This window comes from Schistocerca gregaria, chromosome 2 (assembly GCF_023897955.1).
Source record: "Schistocerca gregaria isolate iqSchGreg1 chromosome 2, iqSchGreg1.2, whole genome shotgun sequence".
Taxonomy (NCBI): domain Eukaryota; kingdom Metazoa; phylum Arthropoda; class Insecta; order Orthoptera; family Acrididae; genus Schistocerca; species Schistocerca gregaria.
The window spans coordinates 342054005-342077393 of NC_064921.1; the positions used below are offsets into that span (position 1 = coordinate 342054005).

Genomic DNA, 23389 nt, shown 5'->3' on the forward strand with positions numbered 1-23389 from the left:
TAGCTGACATCATCATCAGAACACTGCCCAATGTCCGTGTTATGACACCTCTGCAGCAACTCGACACATGGAATGTCAATTCAGTATAATGTCAATGTCATAATATGGAATGCACGGTGCAAAAGTTCTGCTGGAGTATTCTATTGTGTTTTATTATGTTTTATTAATATGTGTAGGAGAATTGTAATTATTGATCACATGAGTGCACCCCATACAAGAAGAACATCCGTAAAATGACACTGGAGAATCTGGAACTCAACTTTTCTCAGACCTGCAATTACAACCTTCCCAAAGACATTGAAAATTTATTTGAATTCAACATCTGACCAACAATCACTGCCATAAGAGGTATGCTCACAAATCCTCACTGTTAATTTGGTACAAAGGCACTGCAATTTTCCACTTTCTCATAAAAGAAAACATGCAGCAGTTTCTAAATTCACAAACAATATTTTCATGTATCATCTATCCCTTTAGACATTCGAAAGAGGTCACCACAATTAATTAAAGGAGAAGAAAGAAATATTTGTGACAGCTGCTTATTGAAACAGAAGCATGAAAGAACATATTATCTGGAACAATTGGAAGATCAAATAAGGAAATTAGGTATTCTTCCCGTGGACACTGAAGCAAAGCATGTTTAATCACACCACTTAACATGTTGCTGCTAACTATTTCACGATGGTCCCCTCTGCTGTGGGTGGCCCCTTCAGTTGTTGGGAGCTACAGTAAGACCCCCACTCCTGCACTGTTGTAGCTAACACCTTTGCCACTGCTGCCTCCATCACCAGCTGGTGCTACCTGTTCCACTGCCTTTGCTGCAACTTCCTTTCCTGTGGCTGGACTCAGACATGGAAGCGCATCTATGCTAGCGTTGCCTGTCTTACCGTATGGTCTCTCACCTCTCACAAAGGGAGGGGAGGGGCAGCAGGTGCCGCACCTGTTCACAATCACGCCACTTCTGGCCTTACACACTGGTGGCAGCACGTTGCATGACTCAACAACTTGCAAAGACCACAGAAGAAATGGACATAAGCACAGTGCTCACTTCTTCGCAGAGGAAGAGGAGGGCATTGTTTCATTGTTTATGCATGAAATTTGTGCTTGGGACTAATGAACATATAGGCCAAAGCACAAGGCACCATCGGCTGCTTGTGTACTGCTAATTGTATTGTACCTTGTCTTCAAATTGTGTGAATTGTTCGAGCAATAGATTACAGTGTTCTTGGGTTGGAGTATGTATAAGCAATAATATCAAGAGGATGGATAAGAAAAGAAATGACTGTGTGAAATTTAAAACTTTCCCAGTGTACAGATGGCTCTACAGAATTTCAGCATAACTACTGTACGTCTGTAGCTTCGTGGTATGATCTTTCACCACAGAGCCTGTTGCCATCTTCAGGCGAATATTGACGAGCCATACACTGAACTCTACTATTTAAGGTCCCACCAGCACATGCGTGATGCCCTAGTTGGCACTGTGCATGCATTGCTTAAGCCCATGTGCTTCTGGTGTAAGTCTGTGCACTGCTCTGCATGCCCTCCGTGGTGTCAGCTTGAATCTTCAATATCAAAACGATTGTCTTCAGTCGGTAAGGCAGAGCAGGAAGTTTTTCTATAATTGGGTTCCATGCAGAATTTAAATGGAAACCACTGTCTCAATTCATAAGGGATTCAGATAGTCATATTTCCCCCCCTGATTCATTGATGATTGAGCTCCAAAAGTTTGACATATGGGCCACAATGTTTTTTTATTATTATATTTCATCAAATGACCAGTGGAAATACAGTTTCAGGGATAGTCATCTTATTTGTTTGGTGAAGGTGAGTATGCCACTGATGTTTTATTGTACGATCCTTCACAGTATGCATTGTTTGCCATGTATAAGATTTGCTGCATTCATACGGACTTCTGTAAACACCCGCTTTGCGCAGCTCTAAGTCGTCTTTCACAGAACACTGAATTTCCACTGATAATTCAATGAAATACAATGAATCAAAAATTGTGGCACATATCTCAAACTTCTGGAGCTAAATCATCAGTTAATCAGTGAAAGCATGACTGACTGAATTCATTACGAGTAGAGACGGTAGTTTCGAGTTAAATTTTTCATGGGACACGACTACAGAAAAAATTCGTGTAATCAAAGTTGTCTTGCGTTCTTACCATGCGACAGCAACTGTTTTGATATTCCAGAAGTGAGCTTTCACCACAAGAGGCATGTAGGACAGTGCACAGATTTACAGCAGAAGCACGTGTGCTCAAGCAACACACGCACAATACCAACTAGAACACCACGCATGTACCAACAGGATCTTAAATAGGGGAGCAGAGTATACTGCTCATCAGTATTCACCTGCAAATTTTTACTGAATTTTGACAAGGGTACCACAACAAGTGCCTACTTGACAGTCCAAAATCAACTTGAAGGGGAAACCTACACATGAGTCTGCATTGGCAAGAGGTCTCAATTTTGCTCCTACACCAGATTCACCACCACTAGTAAATTTTGTCAATTCCATTCAAGAAGCTTTGCAATGTCTTACAATAGATGCAGTAGAAGAAATTTGTCAGGAGTCTTGTGTGTGCTAATCAGAACCACACCATCGAGGAGCAACATCTCACATTTGTAGAGGGCAGCCCTCCATAACTTAGGAGCAGACATGGATGTGGTAGTACGTATGTTGGATAAAGGTAATGCTACTGTCCTCCTGCCACAAGAGGACTACAGTAAAAGAAAAAAAAAATGTGGCCTGTACATCAAAATTTTGGCACACAATTATCAATGAATCAGTGGAAATATAACAGTCTGAATCAAGATGAAAGTTACCAGTTAAAATCTGTATGGGACCCAATTATAGAAAAACTTTATGCTCTGCATAATGGGCGTCATCCTGAGATCATACTGTGCAAAGACAATCATTTTCTTATCAAAGAGGCAAGCTTTGACAAAGGAGCCCATGCAGAGCAGTGCACAGACTTACAGCAGAAGCACATGCACTCAAGCAAAGCATGTGCAATTCGACCCGAGACACCATGCATATGCTACAAGGATCTTAAATAGGGGATCTCTGTGTACTGCTTGCATTTACACCTGAAGATGACCGGAAGACTTTGCATCGAAATATTGTACCAGCAAGTTACAGACATCTGGGCGTTTTCCCGAAATTTTACAGAACAAAAACTGACTAGTTTGTTACTTGCTTTGGAAGCAGTCATGTTTTAAACATGTCATAGAATGTATTTGTTAATACTTGAATGATCAGACAGAAGTAATGGTGACAGCTGCTTATTTAAAGAGAAGTACGCAAGAGCATATGTGTAATAAATATATTGTACGTTGGTCGGTGTTACTGTTTTATTCTAGGAACCCTCTGAAGATCAGAGAAGACATTCAAGTATTTGTCGTTGCTAGAACAAGTAAGTTCAAACGGTCTAATGCTAAAGAAGACTCGCAGTCACATTTACACTTGACCAAGCATCACTACACCATCTCTGACTAAAGTGTCACTGGCAAACTTTAATGTTTTTATTTCTTCTCTTTGAACTTTAATTCACTTTCCGAATTTATCCTTTATTTCCTTCATAGATTGCTCAATGCACAGACTGCGTAACACTGGGGATGGGCTACAACCCTGTCAAATTCACTTCTCAACTACTGCTTCCCTTTCATATCCTTTTCAATCTGGTTTCTGTACAAGTTGTAAATAAACATTTCCTCCCTGTATCATCTTTGCTACCTTCAGAACTTCAAAGAGTTTATTCCAGTCAACACTGTCAAACACTTTTTCTAAATCTACAAATGCTATAAAGGAGGTTTACCTTGCTTCATCTTATTTTCTGAGTCATAACTTACTATTCCCTTGCATGTTCTCACATTTTTTGGAAATGAAACTGAACTGTCATGAGGTCAGCTCCTACCTACTTTTGCCATTGTTCTGCTCTGTTACACTGATAGGTCAATGATATTCACACCTGCAAGAACCAGCCTTCCTTGTAACTGGGATCATCACATTCTTGCTGAAGACTGAGGATATTTCATATGTTTTGTGTATCTTGCATATAAGACCTAGTTTTGATTCAAGCCTTTCAGTACTCTATCAAATTGTTCTCGCAGTATCATATATTTCATCTCATCTTCATCTACTCACTCATCCCTTTCTGCTAATAATGTCTTCCAGTTTATTTCCTTTGTGCAGCCTTTCTATACATTCCTTCCACTTTACAGCTGCCACTTCCTTGCTTGCTAGTGGTTTGCCATTTAAGTTTTTAATGTTTTCTCTCTAATTTTCCTATAGATTGCATCCGACTATTCCATAGTTATTCATGTTTATACAGCTTTTGGTTTCTCCTCTAGCTATTCCTGCTTTGCTGTTTTGCACATTTTGTTGCTGTAATTTTTCAGACTTATGTAATCTCTTTTTCCGTGTTTCATTGTTATATTTTCCCTTGTCATCAATTCAATTTAATATGTTAAAGTGTTATCCAACTTTTTCTACTAGGCTCTGTCTTCCTGCCTATTTGATCTTCTACTGCCTTCACTATTTCAATGCTACCTATTCATCTTTTATTGTAATCCTTTTCCCAGTTTCAATTAATCATGACTTAATACCCTTTTTTGCAATTTCCTTAGTTTTAATCTGCAGTTCATAACAAAAAAAAAAAAAAAATATGTCCAGGGACCACTTTTATCCTGTAAGTTCTTGCAATTTAAATGTGGTTTAGAAATCTATGTCTTGCAATTATACAATATATGCATAACTTCAGGTGTCTCCAGGTCTCTTTAACATATACACCCTTCTTTCAACATTCTTAAACCAGGTATTTCCAATGATTAAAGTGCACTCAGTGCACAATTCTATGAGGTGGTTTGCCCTTGGCCATATTTCCTACTGCTTTCCCTTTTTCAACTATTAAGTAACAGTCCCACGTAACAATTAAATGTTCATACAGTCTTTCAATTTCTCCATCATGTTTGGAGATAGTAGACATATAAACTTGCACTATAGTGATGGGTACTGATTTTGAGACTATCTTGGCTACAATGATATTTGTACTATGCAATTCATAATAGCACATCTACACGCCTCTTTTATTATTTATTGTCAGACCTACTCTGACATTACCCCAATTTGATTTTGTGTCGATAATCCTGTGCTCACCTGTCCATAAATCATGTTCTTTTTGACACCAAACTGTTTTAACTTAAACCTATCAATTTTTCTTTTTGATGTTGTTCTACCCACTTACCCATTCAATTATGGTCTCCAACTTGAAGAACACCAGTTTCATCTTTCCTCATGATGACCTCCTCCTGCACAGTCACCTCTAAGAGTCTGACTGGGGAAATATTTTACCTTCACAATATTTTACCCACAAAGATGCCACCATAATTAAGTCGTACAGTAGACTCGCATGTCCTCGTGAAAAATAATGGCTGTAGTTTCTACTTGTTTTCAATACCAATATAGCAAAGTAATGTTGGCTGCTGTTACAATGTCAGATCACTTAATTATCCAGGCTCTTGCCCTTGCAACTACTGAAAAAGTTGCTGCTGCTCATCAGGAACAACATGTTAACCACCAAACTAGTAATCTCTCTGGTTTCCTTATAGAAAGAAATAACAGGACAATTTAATTTGTTTCAAAGTCTTGCCAACTCAATAAACTTCAGTCTTCCTTTTAAAGTTATTACCCTAGCTTTCATTATAAAATGTGTCTTCTCAGAGGTTCCTTGGACAAATGAGATGAGTTGCTATTGAAATGTTTGCTAACACATTCTCTTTTCAGAAAATAAACTCACCACAGGCTGTTTCTACCATTTTCTTTTCAAAATTGGATGACGGGCATGAAAATTAAATAAATGTGTTACATTTCTTTCCATCACTGTGCACAGGTACAACAAGAATGGCACAGTAACGACTATCATATGAACTGCCATTTTCCCAGCATGAAAATTGTGTGTCAAAGAACATCAAACTGTATTAAAAATAAATAACACAAATGTACACAAACTAATTCACTTTAATAACACAAGAAAACTCCCATACAATATCTTCTGCTAATTGTGATATTCTTTCAATTGAGATGCATTCATTCACCAACAAACATTCCAGAAATGATTTTAGACTTAGAAAATATTTCACTTACATATTCTTTAAAAATATCCATGTAACATAGTTTGTTTTCCTCTCCCTCATGAAATTCCTGCCAATATTTCTCCATGAATGATTTCTGCATGTCTTGAAATTCTTGGTCTGAAATGTTAAAAACAAAAATAGTCAAAACACTAGTGCCATATATATTCATAATGCCTGCTATCTAAAACACAAGCCATGAAAATTAATTAAAACAATTGTAAGCCAAGAAAATACTATCAGATTATTCATTACCCACTAACACATCTTCAATATGCCCAATCACATCATCAAAAAATGTGTCCTCAGGCTTCATATTGTCATCGTTACAACCAAATTCAAGAGTGTCACAATCATCTGGAACACCTGAATGAAGGTGCATAGTGTTAGCAACCAATCCAAAACATTACATATGTTGAATTAAACTACATCATGTTGACACTTAAATATATGTACCTAGAGAGGTCTAACATCAGTCAATAATTACCACAATCAATAGCTTTTACTAAACTCTGTAGCACTGACAGTTAATGCAGATTTCCAATTTGAAATGGTTCATACTGCCTTGTCCTTATAGAATTTTTGCTGTAATCATATCCACACCACTGCAGCATGTTTTACACTCTTAAATTTATTATTACATTATTCATGTGCGATTTAAGTACAGTACAATGTAGCTATAGCAGTGTGTGTGTGTGTGTGTGTGTGTGTGTGTGTGTGTGTGTGTGAGAGCAGACGCACAGGGGAGTGCGCATTCTTTATTCAGTGAGTTGTTATCTTTACCCCTTAAATTGTTTATAGTACATCAAGAAAAATTGCACCTGGGGTCAGTTACCTTAGAACAGCCATTGCATTTTCCAAGCTGGATTAAGGTGAGCTAACAACCTAATCCCATAAAAAAGTCTATTTTAGGAAACATAAACTTGCCTCAGACATGGAAAGATACAATGGAAGATGAAATGTGCGCAGGAAAAACAGCCTATAATTTGTAAATGTAAATTCTGGGTTATGAAATGTTCAAAGCCTACATAGACCGGGAAACATCCAGACTATGGTCTCAAAAATTTAATGATAGAAACTGGACTTGGTTGCTGTTGTAACTAGGTATAAGTACAACACAACCAGTAGACAGAACACAACTTTATTCCACAGAAGCACTAATAACTTGAACAGAGTATTTACGTATGATTCAACAGGAACAAATTATGTACACAAAAAGCTGTAGCGATACACATAGAGAACAGAGGCTGAGCGTAGCTTGGCTGGCCTTAAATAAACTAGGGCCATGGCAGACTCTGACAGTGATCTCTCTCCCCCCCCCCCCCCCCCCCCCCTCTCACTCCTTGTTCAGAAGTGCTTCGAGTGCAGATACATTCTGTGCCTACCTTCCCATGGCAAATAATATGGCAACACTGGCAACACTCTCAACTCTGGGGCTGTTTCCATGTTGACTTCGGGCTTCGGCTTTGGCGATGTTGCTCACAGTGCTGTTGATACTTGTATCAGCAGTTGCTCAGGAATGGGTGATGGAATCCTGGAAGATGTGCGGCAGCTGCACAGGTTGATAAACTGATCTAAGGCAACATCAGATGAACAGTTGGAAACATACATTTTCATCTGAATTTTGAATGTTCACACAAGACGTTCTGCCTCACCATTAGATTGTGGATGGAATGGCGGGGCAAGGATGTGACGGATACCATGGGAATCACAAAATGCCACAAACTCTTACAAAAAAAAATGTGGACCATTATCAGGCACCAATGCTGTGGGCAAGCCGTCAAGTGAAAAAATTTTGGACACGGCTGTGATGGTGGGAAATCAGGCACAAGTACATAACAGCGATCTCAGAAAGGTACCAGTTAGTTGAATGTAGTCGATTACAGTCATTCGAAAAGGAATGGACAATATACAGGGACACAGTACTAGAAGTGGCTAAAGAATGTCTAGGAACAGTAGTGTGTAAAAGTAGGAAAAATCATACAGCTTGGTGGAATGACACAGTCAAGGCAGCCTGTAAAAGGAAAAAGAAGGCATATCAAAAAGGGCTACATACTAGAACTCAAATAGACAGAGAAAGTTATGTTGAAGAAAGAAACAAAGCCAAACAGATAATTGCAGCATCCAAGAAGAAATCTTGGGAAGACTTTGGAAACAGGTTGGAGACTATGGGTCAAGCTGCTGGAAAACCATTCTGGAGTGTAATTAGCAGTCTTCGAAAGGGAGGTAAGAAGGAAATGACAAGTATTTTGGACAGGTCAGGAAAACTGCTGGTGAATCCTGTGGATGCCTTGGGCAGATGGAGGGAATATTTTGAAGAGTTGCTCAATGTAGGTGAAAATACGATCAGTAATGTTTCAGATTTCGAGGTAGAATGGGATAGGAATGATGATGGAAATAGGATCACATTTGAGGAAGTGGTGAAAATGGTTAATAGATTGCAGTGCAATAAAGCAGCTGGGGTGGATGAAATTAAGTCAGAACTCATCAAATACAGTGGAATGTCAGGTCTTAAATGGCTACACAGGATAATTGAAATGGCCTGGGAGTCGGGACAGGTTCCATCAGACTGGACAAAAGCAGTAATCACACCAATCTTTAAACATGGAAACAGAAAAGATTGTAACAACTACAGAGGTATCTCTTTAATCAGCGTTGTGGGTAAAATCTTCTCAGGTATTGTTGAAAGGAAAGTACGAGTATTAGTTGAGGACCAATTGGATGAAAAACAGTGTGGGTTTAGGCCTCTTAGAGGTTGTCAGGACCAGATCTTCAGCTTACGGCAAATAATGGAGAAGTGTTATGACTGGAACAGGGAATTGTATCTATGCTTTATAGATCTAGAAAAGGCATATGACCGCGTTCCTAGGAGGAAGTTATTGTCTGTTCTACGAGATTATGGAATAGGAGGCAAACTTTTGCAAGCAATTAAAGGTCCACGGATAGGCAGGCAGCAGTTAGAGTTGACGGTAAATTGAGTTCATGGTTCAGAGTAGTTTCAGGGGTAAGACAAAGCTGCAACCTGTCGCCACTGTTGTTCATATCATTTATGGATCATATGTTGAAAACAATAGACTGGCTGGGTGAGATTAAGATATGTGAACACAAAATAAGCAGTCTTGCATATGCGTATGACTTAGCTGTGTTGGCAGATTCGATTGAAAGTTTGCAAAGTAATATTTCAGAGCTACATCAGAAATGTAAGGACTATGGTATGAAGATTAGCATCTCCAAAACGAAAGTAATGTCAGTGGGAAAGAAATATAAACGGATTGAGTGCCAAATAGGAGGAACAAAATTAGAACAGATGGACGGTTTCAAGTACTTAGGATGTATATTCTCACAGAATGGCAACATATTGAAAGAACTGGAAGCAATGTGTAGCAAAGCTAATGCAGTGAGCACTCAGCTACGATCTACTCTCTTCTGCAAGAAGGAAGTCCGTACCAAGTTATCTGTGCACCGTTAAATCGTTCGACCAACTTTGTTGTATGGGAGCGAAAGCTGGGTGGATTCAGGTTACTTTATCAACAAGGTTGAGGTTACGGATATGAAAGTAGCTAGGATGATTGCAGGTACTAGTATATGGGAACAATGGCAGGAGGGTGTCCACAATGAAGAAATCAAAGAAAAACTGGGAATGAACTCTATAGACATAGCAGTCAGGACGAACAGGCTTAGATGGTGGGGTTATGTTACACGCATGGGAGAAACAAGGTTACCCAAGAGACTCATGGGTTCAGCAGTAGAGGGTAGGAGGAGTCAGGGAAGACCAAGGAGAAGGTACCTGGATTCGGTTAAGAATGATTTTGAAGTAATAGGTTTAACATCAGAAGAGGCACCAATGTTAACACTGAACAGGGGATCGTGGAGGAATTTTATAAGGGGGCTATGCTCCAGACTGAACACTGAAAGGCATAATCAGTCTTAAATGATGATGATGATGATGATGATGTGATGGTGGCTGTTACGGATGTAGAAACACAACAAACAACATACGGAAAATGAGAATATGCAACAACAAGCAACAGCCAATAAATATTGTGAAAGGAGCCAGTAAATCCACATGTATAAGGTCCCATGCAGGTAACAGTGTCAGGTCAAATAGAGACGACGACATGCAGGAAGTTGCTCGGTGCATCGCACACTGTGAAGAGGAGGCAACCATGTGGGTAACGTCACCTTCCAAGCCGGGCCAAAGCATGTATCAATGGGCCAAAACTTTTGTGTGTGATACACCCCAATGACCTGTAAATTCTCTATGGAATACGTGGAGAACCTTCAAAAGAAGCACTGAGGGGGATCACTACCTGACCGACTTTGTGATCCGTGCCTAAAAGAAAACACCATCCAAAACAGAGGACCGATATCAAAAGATGTAATAATTATGGAGCACGTTGTACACACGGAAGAAGGTGGTGAATCCGGCCAATCATGTTGTACTAATGTGTTACCTGCCACACAACGGGATCCGAAGCCACAGCCTATGCGATCCATGAGCTAGTTACAGGAAAACCATCAGCTGTGTAACAACATCAATGTGGAAATGAAGCAATTCCCACGGATCAAATCCTGGGTCCAGACAGGCCAGCAGGTTGGACAAAGCAATGCATTTGCATGCTGATTCATAGGGTGGAACCAAATCTGCAATGAGCTGCTATATCTGGTAACAACACAGAAGGACTGAACAAGGAAACCAATAGGTTATGATCAGTGACAAGGTAGAATTTGATACCATAAAGAGAAACAACGGCCAAAGCTTCCGTTTCTTTCTGAGATTACCTAGCTTGAGCAGTAATCAGTATTTGTGAGGCATAAGCAATAGGCTGCTCAGAGGCAGTGGGATACATGTGAACCAGTACTGCCCCCAAACCGTACTGTGAAGTGCCCATTGCAAGAACCAAGCGGAGGTCTGGTTGGTATGTCACTAAGCAGGGTGTAGGCTGCAAAATGGTCTTAAGGGTGGAAAATGGAGTTTTGATAGCCAGCAACCAGCAAAACTGAGTCCTTTTGCACAGCTACCCGGGTAATGGCTGCACGACTGTCACTGCCCCAGGTAAAAATTTGTGGTAGCAGGCAACTTTGCCTGGAAAAAACCTGAAGTTCTCTGTCTGACATACAGCATAGAAGTGACACAATAGCAGAAACATATTGATTCAGGGGTTTGAGACCCTCACGAGAAACTTCAAACCAAGATAAACAATTGAAGGTTGAAAAAAATTGACATTTTTCTAAATTACACTTCAACCTGGCCGCTTTTTAAGGAGGGGGGGGGGGGGGGGGGAAGTGAGAGAGAGAGAGAGAGAGAGAGAGAGAGAGAGAGAGAGAGAGAGAAAGAGAGAGAGAGAGAGAGAGATATTTGGTCAATTTTCCTCAGTGGAGGCATGGAAAACTACAATGTCATCCAAACAGTGTGCACAACCCGGCACAGATGCTTTAAGTTGTTCCAAAAAAACATTGAAAAATAGGATGAGCACTGGCGACTCTAAAAGGCAATCGCAAGTATCGGTACGGTCCAAAAGGGATATTGAGAACTAACATACATTGTGACTCCGATGCTAAAGGAAGTAATAGATAGGCACCAGACAAGTCAATTTGTGAGAAATACTGATCACCTGACAACTTTGCAAAGAGTTGGTCTGAACACAGTATGTATCCACTATAGACTGTGTGTTCACAGAAAACTTAAAATCGCCGCAAAGGCATAACTGGCCTAACCGTTTCTTTATTATAACTAAGGGGGCAGACCATTCACTTAATGCAATATGTTGAACAATGCCAGATTCCCTGAGGTGATCTAATTCATCTTTGACTTGTTCCTGAGTACCACTGCAAATGGACGAGCCTGGAAAAAAATGAGGCTGAGCAGAAGGTTTCACGGTAATGCACACTTGGAAACTGTTGGCACACCCCAAGCCAGAAGAGAATAAAGAGAAAAACTCAGAACACAATGCACCTTATTGTGTACACAGCACTTATTCAGGCAATAAATTCACTTCATCTGAAATGGTAAAACCAAACAACTTAAAAGCATCTAACCCAAAATGATTCTCCATACATGCATTATCTGCAACAAGAAATGTGACTGGACTACTGACTTGTAGGTCACTGGGGTGAGAATTGGCTGAGGATAGGAATACCCTGTTTATTGTAATTTACTATCTTTTGGGACACAGGGAGAAGCAGAGAGGAGTCTTATAAGTTGTGAGTTTACTGAGGTTGCCACAGCTCCTGTATCCATCTGCGTGTGCAGAACTTTACGAAAAAACACATCATCAATGAAGAGCCAATGCAATGTTTACATCCATATCCACATCAGGACTGTTGTTCTGAAATACTGCATTACAAAAAACTGTTGCAATTATGACAGGTAGCAAAGCATTTTGGGTAATCTGGGCACTCATGGTAAATGAAACAATAAGAGCAGGATGGGAGCATGGAACATGTACTTTGCTGTTTACTGGCATGTTTACTTAGTTGTTCTGGCTACTGCTGGGATCGAAGCTGATCGTCTTGACACTGTGATCATGTTCGGACCACCAAAACCATGTCTTTCCCCAGTAAACTATCTGAAGTTTGGTGTGGACGAGAGGATTGGATTGCATGACTCAATTTACTTACCTACAGCTCACGACACCTCAAACGACTGTCCAATAGCTAGAACCTAAGAGAGGGATGGATTTTCACACTGGAGAGCATACCCTTGCATCTCACGATCCAGAGCTAAATGAGTGATAGCATCTCTCACCATCTGATCAGCATACTCTTTATGCACATCAGATACAAAATGACAATGACATAACTCACGGAGTTCAACTGCCCATAATTGATAGGATTGATGTTCTTGTTTCCTACCGTGGTAAAACTCAATCAGGGATGCAATAACATGGATGCACTTACAGTAGTATTTTGAACAGGATCACACTCCTCGCCAATCACATTGTAGTTAAGTATAAGTACAACACAACCACTGGATTGAACACAACTTCGTTCTGTGGAAGCATTTACAACTTGAACACAGTATTTAAGTGACATTCAGCAGGAACCAATTACGTACACAAAGAGCTGTAGCAATACATGTATAGAATACACGTATAGAACGACGCTGAGTGTAGTTCAGCTAGTCATAAATAGAGCTCTCTCTCTCTCTCTCTCTCTCTCTCTCTGTCACACAACACACACACACACACACACACACACACACACACACACACACACACACACACACCCCTGAGGAGCCCTCTGCAGATGATCTAACACTGCTGCACATGTGGTCTTTTGAAAATACATGCAAGCAAAACTGCAGTGGCAATACAAGAGACAAGATGGCTGGGTGAGGGTACTCATAAAGAAGATAGATATGTACTATTTTATGGTGGGTGTGTGGATAAACATGAATTCATCACTGGTGTTGTGACACATGACAAAGTAGCAAATTCAGTTACAGAATTCAAAGCTGTTCACAAAAGAATATCCTACACAGTACTCAGAAACCAAGTAACAGACATCACATTTATCAATCTTCAGGCCCCATCAGAGGATAACACAGATGAGGAAAAGAAAGAATTCTATGAACAACTAGAACAAACAACTGAGAGCACACCAACTAGAAATATCAAGAGATTTTGAGTGATTTTAATAGAAAAGCAGGGAAAAAAGAATTTTATACACCAACTATAGAAAGGCACAGTTTGCACGACATTACCAATGAGAATGGTGAGAGGGTGAACAACTTGACTACCTCAAAGAACCTGAGAGTAAGACCGACTGACTTCAAACATAAGAGAATACATAAGGGAGTGTGGTGCTCACCGGATGCAAGAGCTACCAACCAGATTGATCACATGTTAATGGACAATCACTATAGCCATAGAGACAGAGACATCAGGTCGTATCCAGAAGCCAACTGTGTATCACACCACTTTCTGATTGTGTGTAGACTTAAACTGATGATCATCTACATGTATAGGAAGAAGAGGGAGACAGCAGAACCTGCTCTGAATGTCGGGGAAACTGTGAGAAATTGCATTTAAAGAACAATAGGGCACAGAAATCAAAAACTGTTTTGGGGGCCCTCAAAAACCTAGAACCATTAGAGAATGTAGAAGAAAAGTGGGAAGCCATTAAGGTCACGGTACTAAGTATAGCAGAGAATATATTTACAAGAAAGAAGAGAATGAAGAAGACAGGACAGTTCAATCAGACATGCCACAAGGCTTGAGAAAAGAGAAGGAAGATGAGGGAGGACTGACTGGCTGACAGAGAATGAGCAGAAGAGGTAACATTCTCTCAACATCAGAAAGGAGACAAAGCAAATCTTGAGAACAGAGAAATTATTATATCAAACCGGTTTATTAGACAAGTTGAAGCAGAGAGGCACAACAAGAATTCCAGGCAATTTTTCCAATGCATTAAATATCACAAATGTGGATACCAGGGCCATTAGCTTTTTTATTAGGGGTAAGTTTTGAATATTAATTCTAGGTACTCTTTAGGGACTCTTCTACAATATGATTAGTGGTCAGTATCCATCATTTGCTACTTGCCAAGAAAATGGCTCTGAGATGCCATGACAGAATGCAAACTACTATGTATGCTTGAAAGAATCTTGGGCAAAACAATAAAATGACACATATTAGCAATTAATATGTATAATTTCTTTCAGTACTCCTCATGTGAAGTAAATGACTTTGGAGATATAATTTGGAAAGTTGCTAATTTGGCTCAGCTAATGAACATGGAAATTTCATTCCATTACAAAATGAAACCCATGAAAAAGCCTGCCTTCTCATATAAAAACTTGTATTAAACTGAAAATTAGAGCTGCAATCATCATAAGATAAACCACTGTTGGATCATTAAACTGTCACAATCGTAAGCAGCAGAAACAAGTGGAGTACCTGTAAGGCACTGAAAGCCCTTCATCATTACACGGAGAAAGGTAAAGACAATTAATATGAATTCACAATCTAGTGCATTAAAACTATGAATTTAAACATTTGGTACCTGAGATCGAAATAAAAATTATTCATGTTATTTCCTTTGCATAGATATAATACATATAAAAATGATCAGTACCTCTTTAATGAAAATGAAATCCAGTATGGTTAAGGCTATACATGAGAGAATAGCTAGCCAGGACGTAGAGAAAATACAAGATGTTGCAGGAGGAACAGTCAATATTCAGGGGTGTGAGAGAAACTATCTTTTGAACCAAAAATCTCATATGGACATATGCCCTATTCTGAATGGTTTCCCTGACAGAAAACTGTAATCGATTTCCAAAAGCATTCTGATGCATCTCACCATTGCCTATTATAGTATGATACTAATATGTCTTTTCTGCTATAATACCCACATGAAACAGATGAAGCAAAACAGAAGAAGCTATTATAACTGATTAATTCATTCACACATCATGTTCCATAAAGCCCATCTTGAGGACAACCTTCAGGGATGCTGAACTATTAACTTATATATTGTTAGATAGAAACAGCCACTGCAGGTTACTTCTGCAAAGTACATGAGAACAAATTACGACTTGTGTTAATCTCTACATACTGATAATTATGGGATTACTTTTAAATTACTTTATATGTGTTTATGAATATTAGTAGACCAGATCTTCCAAAATGAGCCAATGCTTCTTCTATTCTACTGCTTCTAACACATCAAACTAAGCATTTACTTATCTTCATACAGACCACTACCCGCTAACTACTAGCAAAATTAAGATCTGTTTAAGATAAACATTGGAATTGTGTAGAACTTACATCCCCAAGTTCAAATATTTTGACAAATTGTAGGAAAGGGGCTAATGAGGTATTCATTAATTTTGTTTTTGAATATCTGAGCATTTTTTGATTTCCTGCCTGATGTATGCCCTGGATATGTAAGCTATAGGACAGTAAAGACTATGAACATTAAATTTGTTAGCAGTCACATGTGGGGGTCATCACAAAGTGTGATTTTTCAGATTGCAAAGCAAGCAGACCCGAGCTTTAGAGTTAACTTATCTTTGTGCTGGTGTCACCTCAGTTTGTTATCCATGCCTGGGAATTTCACACATGGAGTCTCATGCTCTCTGATCTCTGCTTCTAGTAATTGTACTTAATTTTTACTAGCTCAGGAAAAACAGCATGGAAGCTGTAATGTCTTGCTTTGTGTGTTGTGTGCTAATGTCACTACAGGCAGTACTGCATTCCAGTCTCCCAGTTCAAGATGATCACACACCAAGGAAATGTCTGAAAACGTCTTATTAAAACATTCTGTGATGCCACTCATCTGCAGGTTCCAGTTATCATCCTGTGAAAGATGTTGCATTGCAGAATGACTTCTAACACTAGTCTCAATTGAAACACTTCTCCATGATCAAAGATCTTTACACATGCTACTCCAAGATTGTTAATTATGTCTTCAACAAAAAAATACTGTCAATTTCCAGAGCTCCAGCAGTCAGTACAGCTTTGTTACCTGCGTAGCAGGTGAGGTCACCACTGTACATTACTATCCTTTTATTTCCATTTGTCAACTTCAGAAATCTCCCCATAAGCAAAATTCCAATACAGTGAAATGGAGTATTAAAGGAGGAATTGGTAGATGTCCTCACAGTAACTGAGGCATATACTTCCATTGTTCATACTCTCTACAGTGTCTTACATAATGCCTCATAGAGCTATAGAAACCTGGTCAAAAATATCTGCTTCTGATTCTATCAAACTTAGCAAAATTCTGCGTGAATTATTTCTTAAATGCAAGATTTAAAACTTTGGCTATCATTTTGCTATCTTCTACTGCCACTATCGACTAGTCAACGAGTAAAAGCCTACAATTCACTTAGCAAATTTTTTGCAGAACCAAAATTTCTTGCATTCTCGGCAAAATCTTTTGCTAAGGTATTATGGTGGTAGTAGTCGTATGCTTCAGGCACCAATCTTTTTATGAATTTTTGGCTATCATAATTTGCGAATTCTGTTTGGAATCGAGAGTGCAGCAGTATGTGCTTCCTCAGGAATTTCTGTATTTTGTTATTAAGCGATGGTGGGTCCTTTCTGTCCTTAATCCACTTCCTTGGCACATATTTCTTCAGGGGCAACTTACAATGTGATTAAGCTTTGCCCATAATTCCACTATATTTGTCATACTGGAACTAAGTGGGATGCTAACATTCAATTATCTGCTTGATGGATTTATTAACTTTAGTAACCACTGTCACTATGAAGACATCATGATCTCCATGTTTACACTATTGATATGATCAGACCTGTTTAAAGCTAAAAGGTGTAAAATATTTCCACTGCATGTGGACTGCTGGACCTTCTGCTCAAGATAGTTTCTGGAAAATGTGTTCAAAAGTTCTTCACAAGGTTACCTGTCCATACCATGTTCAATGAATCCACAGACATCACAGCCTATATCTGGTAGGTTAACGTACCTCCAACTAATGTTGCATGATCTGGATTTTATGTATGCAAATTTTCAGAACTAATGGCTCCTTCCTACAGCAGAAAGGTTGAAGGGGAAGGCAGAGAGCTGAAGGGAAAGGATTGGAGAGATTTAGGAAAATGGAGTAAGTTTGGGAATGTCACCCAGAACCCCAGGTCAGGGGAGACTTATCGGACGGGGTGCGAAGGAAAGAAGTTGATCAGCAGGAGACATTGAATATGAGTGCTGAATTAAGGGGGGATGATCCCCATTGTCGACATGGTGTTTCACATTGGATTGCCTGGTCTACTTTATCAAGACTCCAGACTTGAATGCACTGAATAACTGACAAAGGATAGCTAACACCCTCCAACACTGTTACTCAGTCAACCTATTGACAACTGGGTAGTAGAGTACTCCAGTGTTTGGTTGGTAATGGCAGTGTCGCAAGGTTCTCCATCAACTGCACTGAGCTGACCTTCCTAGAATGGTTCAGCTGTGACTATGCATGTACCCTTAGGAATAAGTTGCAGCTCTCCATATCATCTAGTGACCGAGAGCTCCCTTTCTTCAGTTGTGATAGTGCTGACTGTCACTGGCATACAGATTTCTTTTGTAAGACTGACTACCTTTTTGCATTTGACTATAGTTCCACAATTAAACTGAGAATCCACACTACTGACTATAACTTATCAAGGTGATGCCAGTAACATAAGTTGCCCTCAGTGGTTGAAAATCACCCAAAATAATCATTGTTACATAAACTTGTTGGACTAGCATTATCAATCTTAAGTAGTCTATGACTGCTTGTGTTGCCTGCAAGAGGTCTCATCCACAGATAACATTATAGCTGCATTCTTGTAAAACAGTTAATTCGAAGGACTGTGTTCTGTTGTTGACAGTTATTGTTACAACACAGGTTGCAGTAAGGTCGACGTACTTCCCAGCTTCAATCTTCCGCACAATGATCTTTGAAATATGGAATAATCTTCTTCATCTGGCAATAACAAGCATTCAATGACACACATCATGACACCCCAACCTCTGTGTGCTGATGGGGAATGAATGCAGCATATTGGAGAGTCGCCACAGCCGAAGTACAGCAGTGGGATTTATCCCTCAAGTCAGCTATAGTCACCTTCTGTCACATGGCATGCATACAACTGCCCCATAATTTGACATATAACAGCTTCATCTTCCTTTATAACACGACATGCATAGATTTTCCACAATAGAAACATGCGAGCATAGTATCCTTCATTCTTGAAATGTCTATTTTTCTGAACAGGAATTAAATTGGTGAGGTAGCAAGTTGAGAATCTAGAATGTTGTCTGTCAGTAATGGCATAAGCACAACTTTCCACTTCCATTCCTCAGTCTTGATTTCCCTTGTAGAGGTAACTGCCAACAACTAAAAACTTATTGAATAAACAATGCTACACTCTCCTTGCTGGGTTTTGCATTCAGTTTGCTGTTTTAGTGAGGACCATTCCTTATGGTCCTCCCTGACAGCCACTGACATGATATTTGGAAGTCTGCTGAAAACTTTTTGGTGAACTCTTTCTTAACATTGCCTCAATGTGTTGGCACCACTTGATGAAATCCTCTGTTGCTACTTCCTTCAAATGGAACTCTTGTTACACATCCTCTGTCATGCCAATCATGAGGTGTCATACTTTGTCATCTTCCATCACATCTGGGTTCACTATTTAACATGGTATCAAAACACTTGGTATATAAAACTGTATCTTCCCTCATTGTATTGGGCTCTGTTCCTCAGTTGTCCTATGACTGTGAGGAACAGTTACTGCCTGTTGCCCAACGTTTTCTTAATTTCCATCTGAAGCTTGTCCCAGCTCGGAATTTTTTCTCACTGTTCTGAAACAACTACTGGGCTTTCAAGTCATAGTAAAAATATGCTTTGCTAAGACATATCATTCTATCCTGTCTGCTGCAGTTAACAACATGGACAAATTCCTTCAGCCATTTTATTGTCACACAAACACATTGCTGGATATATTGTGAGGATTTGACTCACTGTCATCTTTGTATACAATAGTGCCTTGACAGTGCAGACTGGGATGTACTGTTAGTATTCATGTTTCTGCCTGATAAGGTGACAGTTTATGAGTTGCCTTATTTAAGCCATGACAATGAGATACCTCACGTCTCCACCAAACTATGTCACATAGACTCTAGAATTGAGTACCAATCACAAGACCAGGGTCATGAACAAGAACTAGCACCTCACATTTAGAGTATGTTCGATGAGCACACACGAATGTACTGACAGAGCTGAACTTCCTGTCTCAGCAGTGTGTGCTCTTACTTAAACAAACACGACATGTTCCAGCAAATTAAAGGAGTCGATATGCAAGTAAGCACCAGAACCTTCCATGAATCAAACAAGCTAAACATAAATCATTGTAGGAGGCACGAATCAAACTGGTGACCTGTATGTCACCAGCAACCAACTATAGCTTCTACACCATGGTGGATGACATACAGTATGAAGCAATATTCCAAGTACGTTACTAAAATTCTGTTCTTCGTATACATGCAGTGTATTCAGTTACATATGCAGTCCATCACTCCAGAAAGGCTCCTGCAAGGGGACAGCAGGCTTTTCAGTAGTTGCAGGGCCAACAATTCAGATTAGTGACTGGCCTTGCAATATAGCCAACAAAGACGTTCTATGTTGGTACAGTGGCAAGGCTGAAAGCAAGAAAAACAACGATCATTGTATTTCCCCAGAACACAAAGCTCATTAAACACTCATTGCATACTCTAATGGAAAGTATTCCAGAGGTAAAAAACTCCACCATTCATACCTCTGTGTGGGAACTGCCCAGGAAGATGATGTTACCAGGAAAAATAAAACTGACATTCTATGGTCGAAACTTAGAGTGTTAAGAGCCCTTAATCAGGTAGGTAGACAAGAAAATTTGAAAAGTGGAACAGATAAGTTGAAGTTGAATATAGTTTAGTAGAATACATTTGTATGTAAGAAGATCCGCGAGTGGAACAGGGGGGAGGGGGGGGGGGGGCGGAAATATGACTTTGATGCAAATTGCGCCCTCCGCCACACACCGCTTGGTGGCTAAAATACTAACACAAATTATTTACAAAAGAACTGAAGGACTGGAGATGTTGGCCTGAGGTAACAAAGGAACATGAAGGGCAATACCTACACTAAGATTTATTTTAGATGATAAAAATAGTTAACCTACATTTATAGCACTGTAAATTTATAGAAAGCTCTTTACAATTTTGACTGGAATACACTTGTTGGAATACTCAAGTTGTCAGAAACAAAAAGAAAAACTTGTAAAAAAAAACCAGACTGCAGTTACGAGTCAATGAATGGGAAAGGGAGGGAGAAACTGAGACAGAAATGAGACAAGGTTGCACTTGGTTATGCTATTCAACCTTTACAATGAGTGAGCCTTACAGCAAACTACGGAAAAGTTAAGAAATGAACAGGATAATTTCAGAAATGGATCAAGGCGCATAGAGAAGAAACAAATGATTTATTTACAACATTGTAAATCTGTCAAGAGATTGCAAAGGGCTTGGAAGATCAGCTGAATGGAATGGACAACATGTTGAAAAAAGTTTGGAAGATAATAATCATCAAAAGTAAATGGGGTATGGATGAATAAAATGAGACAACAAGGAGGGAATTAGAGGCGAAATAAGGCACTGAAAGTAGCAGAACAGATTTTGCTGTTTGGGCAGCACATTAACTGACAATGGCAGAAGCAGAGAGGAGATAAAATGTAGACTGCAAATAGGAAGATAACATATCTAAAAAGATATGAATATAATAGAAAGAAACATTCCACATGGGAAAATATATATAAAAAACAAACATGCTGTGACTTACCAAAGGAGAAAGCGCTGGTAGGTAGACACAATAAAAAACACACAAACACACACACACAAATTTCAAGCTTTTGCAACCCAAGGTTGCTTCATCAGAAAAGAGGGAAGGAGAGGGAAAGACGAAAGGATGTGGGTTTTAAGGGAGAGGGTAAGGAGTCATTCCAACCCCGGGAGCGGAAAGACTTACTTACCTTAGGGGGAATAAAGGACAGGTAAACATTCCCACACACACACACACACACACACACACACACACACACACACACATATCCATCCGCACATTTACAGAAACAGGCATTTCAAGTTGCCGCCCCTCGTACATCACTTGTCATTCAACAACATCTTTGTCTCTGTACTTCTGCCTCGACTGACATCTCTGCCCAACCTCTTTGCCTTTACATATGTCTGTCTGTGTCTGTATATGTGCAAATGTGTGTGTGTGTGTGTGTGTGTGTGTGTGTGTGTGTGCGCGCGCGCGCGCGCGCACGCGCACACACGCGAGTGTATACCTGTCCTTTATTCCCCCTAAGGTAAGTCTTTCCTCTCCCGGGATTTGAATGACTCCTTACCCTCTCCCTTAAAACCCACATCCTTTCATCTTTCCCTCTCCTTCCCTCTTTCCTGATGAAGCAACCTTGGGTTGCAAAAGCTTGAAATTTGTGTGTGTGTTTTTTATTGTGTCTACCTACCAACACTTTCTCGGTAAGTCACAGAATCTTTGTTTTTTATGTATATCTAAAAAGATACATTCATTAATACTGAAAATAATTAAATGTGTTAGAAAGCATTTCAAAGGTATTTATATGTGGTGTAGCCTTGTATGGAAGCAAAACACTGGCAATAAACAGTACAGACAAGAAGAGAATGCAAGCTTTTGGAATGTAGTATTACAGTAGAATATTGACAATTAGATGGATCAGTCAGGTAACTAATGAAGGAGGACTGAATTAAATTGAGGAGAAAAGAAATTTATGTCATATCTCGACTCAAAGAATGGATGAATCGTTAGGACACGAACTGGGGTATCAAATGGTAAATGGAAGAAGGTGTGTTTATGTTTGTGTGTGTGTGTGTGGGGGGGGGGGGGGGGGGGGGGAGAGACTAAAGAGTGACAACAGTACACAGATTCAACTGGATGTATGTTGTAACAGTTATGCACAAATGTTATAAAAACATTTGTAGCCAAAGCTCATGTAGAAATAAATTAAGATTACAACTACCACCCAACTCAATCAAAGACGGCCTGTAATAAACTTTTATGTATTAGAAAAATTATTGAGACACCACATTTCAAAAAAAAAAAAAAAAAAAAAAAAAAATTGTTCAAATGCCAAACTGACTTTCAGAACAGAACTTCCAAATTTTAGGAAACAAACTCCAGTGACACAGCATCTCAAGCATAAAATGTTAGCTATGTTACCTGGGATCTCATAAAGAAATACTGCAAAACACACAGGACCACAGAAACGGGAGGAATAAATATCAGATATGAGTGTAAACTGATACACCCAACAACAATGGATAATGTTTTCAACAAGTATTTTATATCTACCCAACTGTCATCATAATTTCAGTCAATTCCATAAAAACACAGTTACTGACATTCAAACCAGGTGAAACAAAAAGGTATACACGTGCGATCTTTTCTACATATTATGAAGGCTGTAAACTACTTGTCCTACACCTGGATGAAAAACTTGTCCATAAAAACATGTAATTTTTTTGTATTTGGAAAATAAACAGTCCATTGCACTTGCTCAGTCTGCTACTAATCTGCAACAAAATATGGGAAACAGTTTGTTACAGGAAAATTTTACTATTTGTAAACTATGGACAAGAACAACAGAGCTGTTCCGCTGAACTAAATAGACATTCTATGTTGGTACAGTGCAAGGCTGAAAGCAAGAAAAACAATTATCACTGTATTTCCCCAGAATGCAAAG

General features: G+C 39.4%; 1 protein-coding gene across 10 annotated transcripts in view; it reads right to left on the reverse strand.

The window, feature by feature from the left end:
• The window catches only part of LOC126337016 (ADP-ribosylation factor-like protein 2-binding protein), a 118913-nt gene that overhangs the window by 38711 nt on the left and 56813 nt on the right, over positions 1-23389 (reverse strand). For 9 of the 10 annotated variants that reach the window (XM_050001277.1, XM_050001275.1, XM_050001274.1 and 6 more), the window contains 2 exons: positions 6393-6503; positions 6151-6257 (listed from right to left, as the gene is read on the reverse strand). In XM_050001277.1, the coding sequence (XP_049857234.1) occupies positions 6151-6257; positions 6393-6503 (218 nt within the window). The remainder of the gene's footprint in view (positions 1-6150; positions 6258-6392; positions 6504-23389) is intronic. The other variant, XM_050001283.1, reaches the window with a different exon arrangement.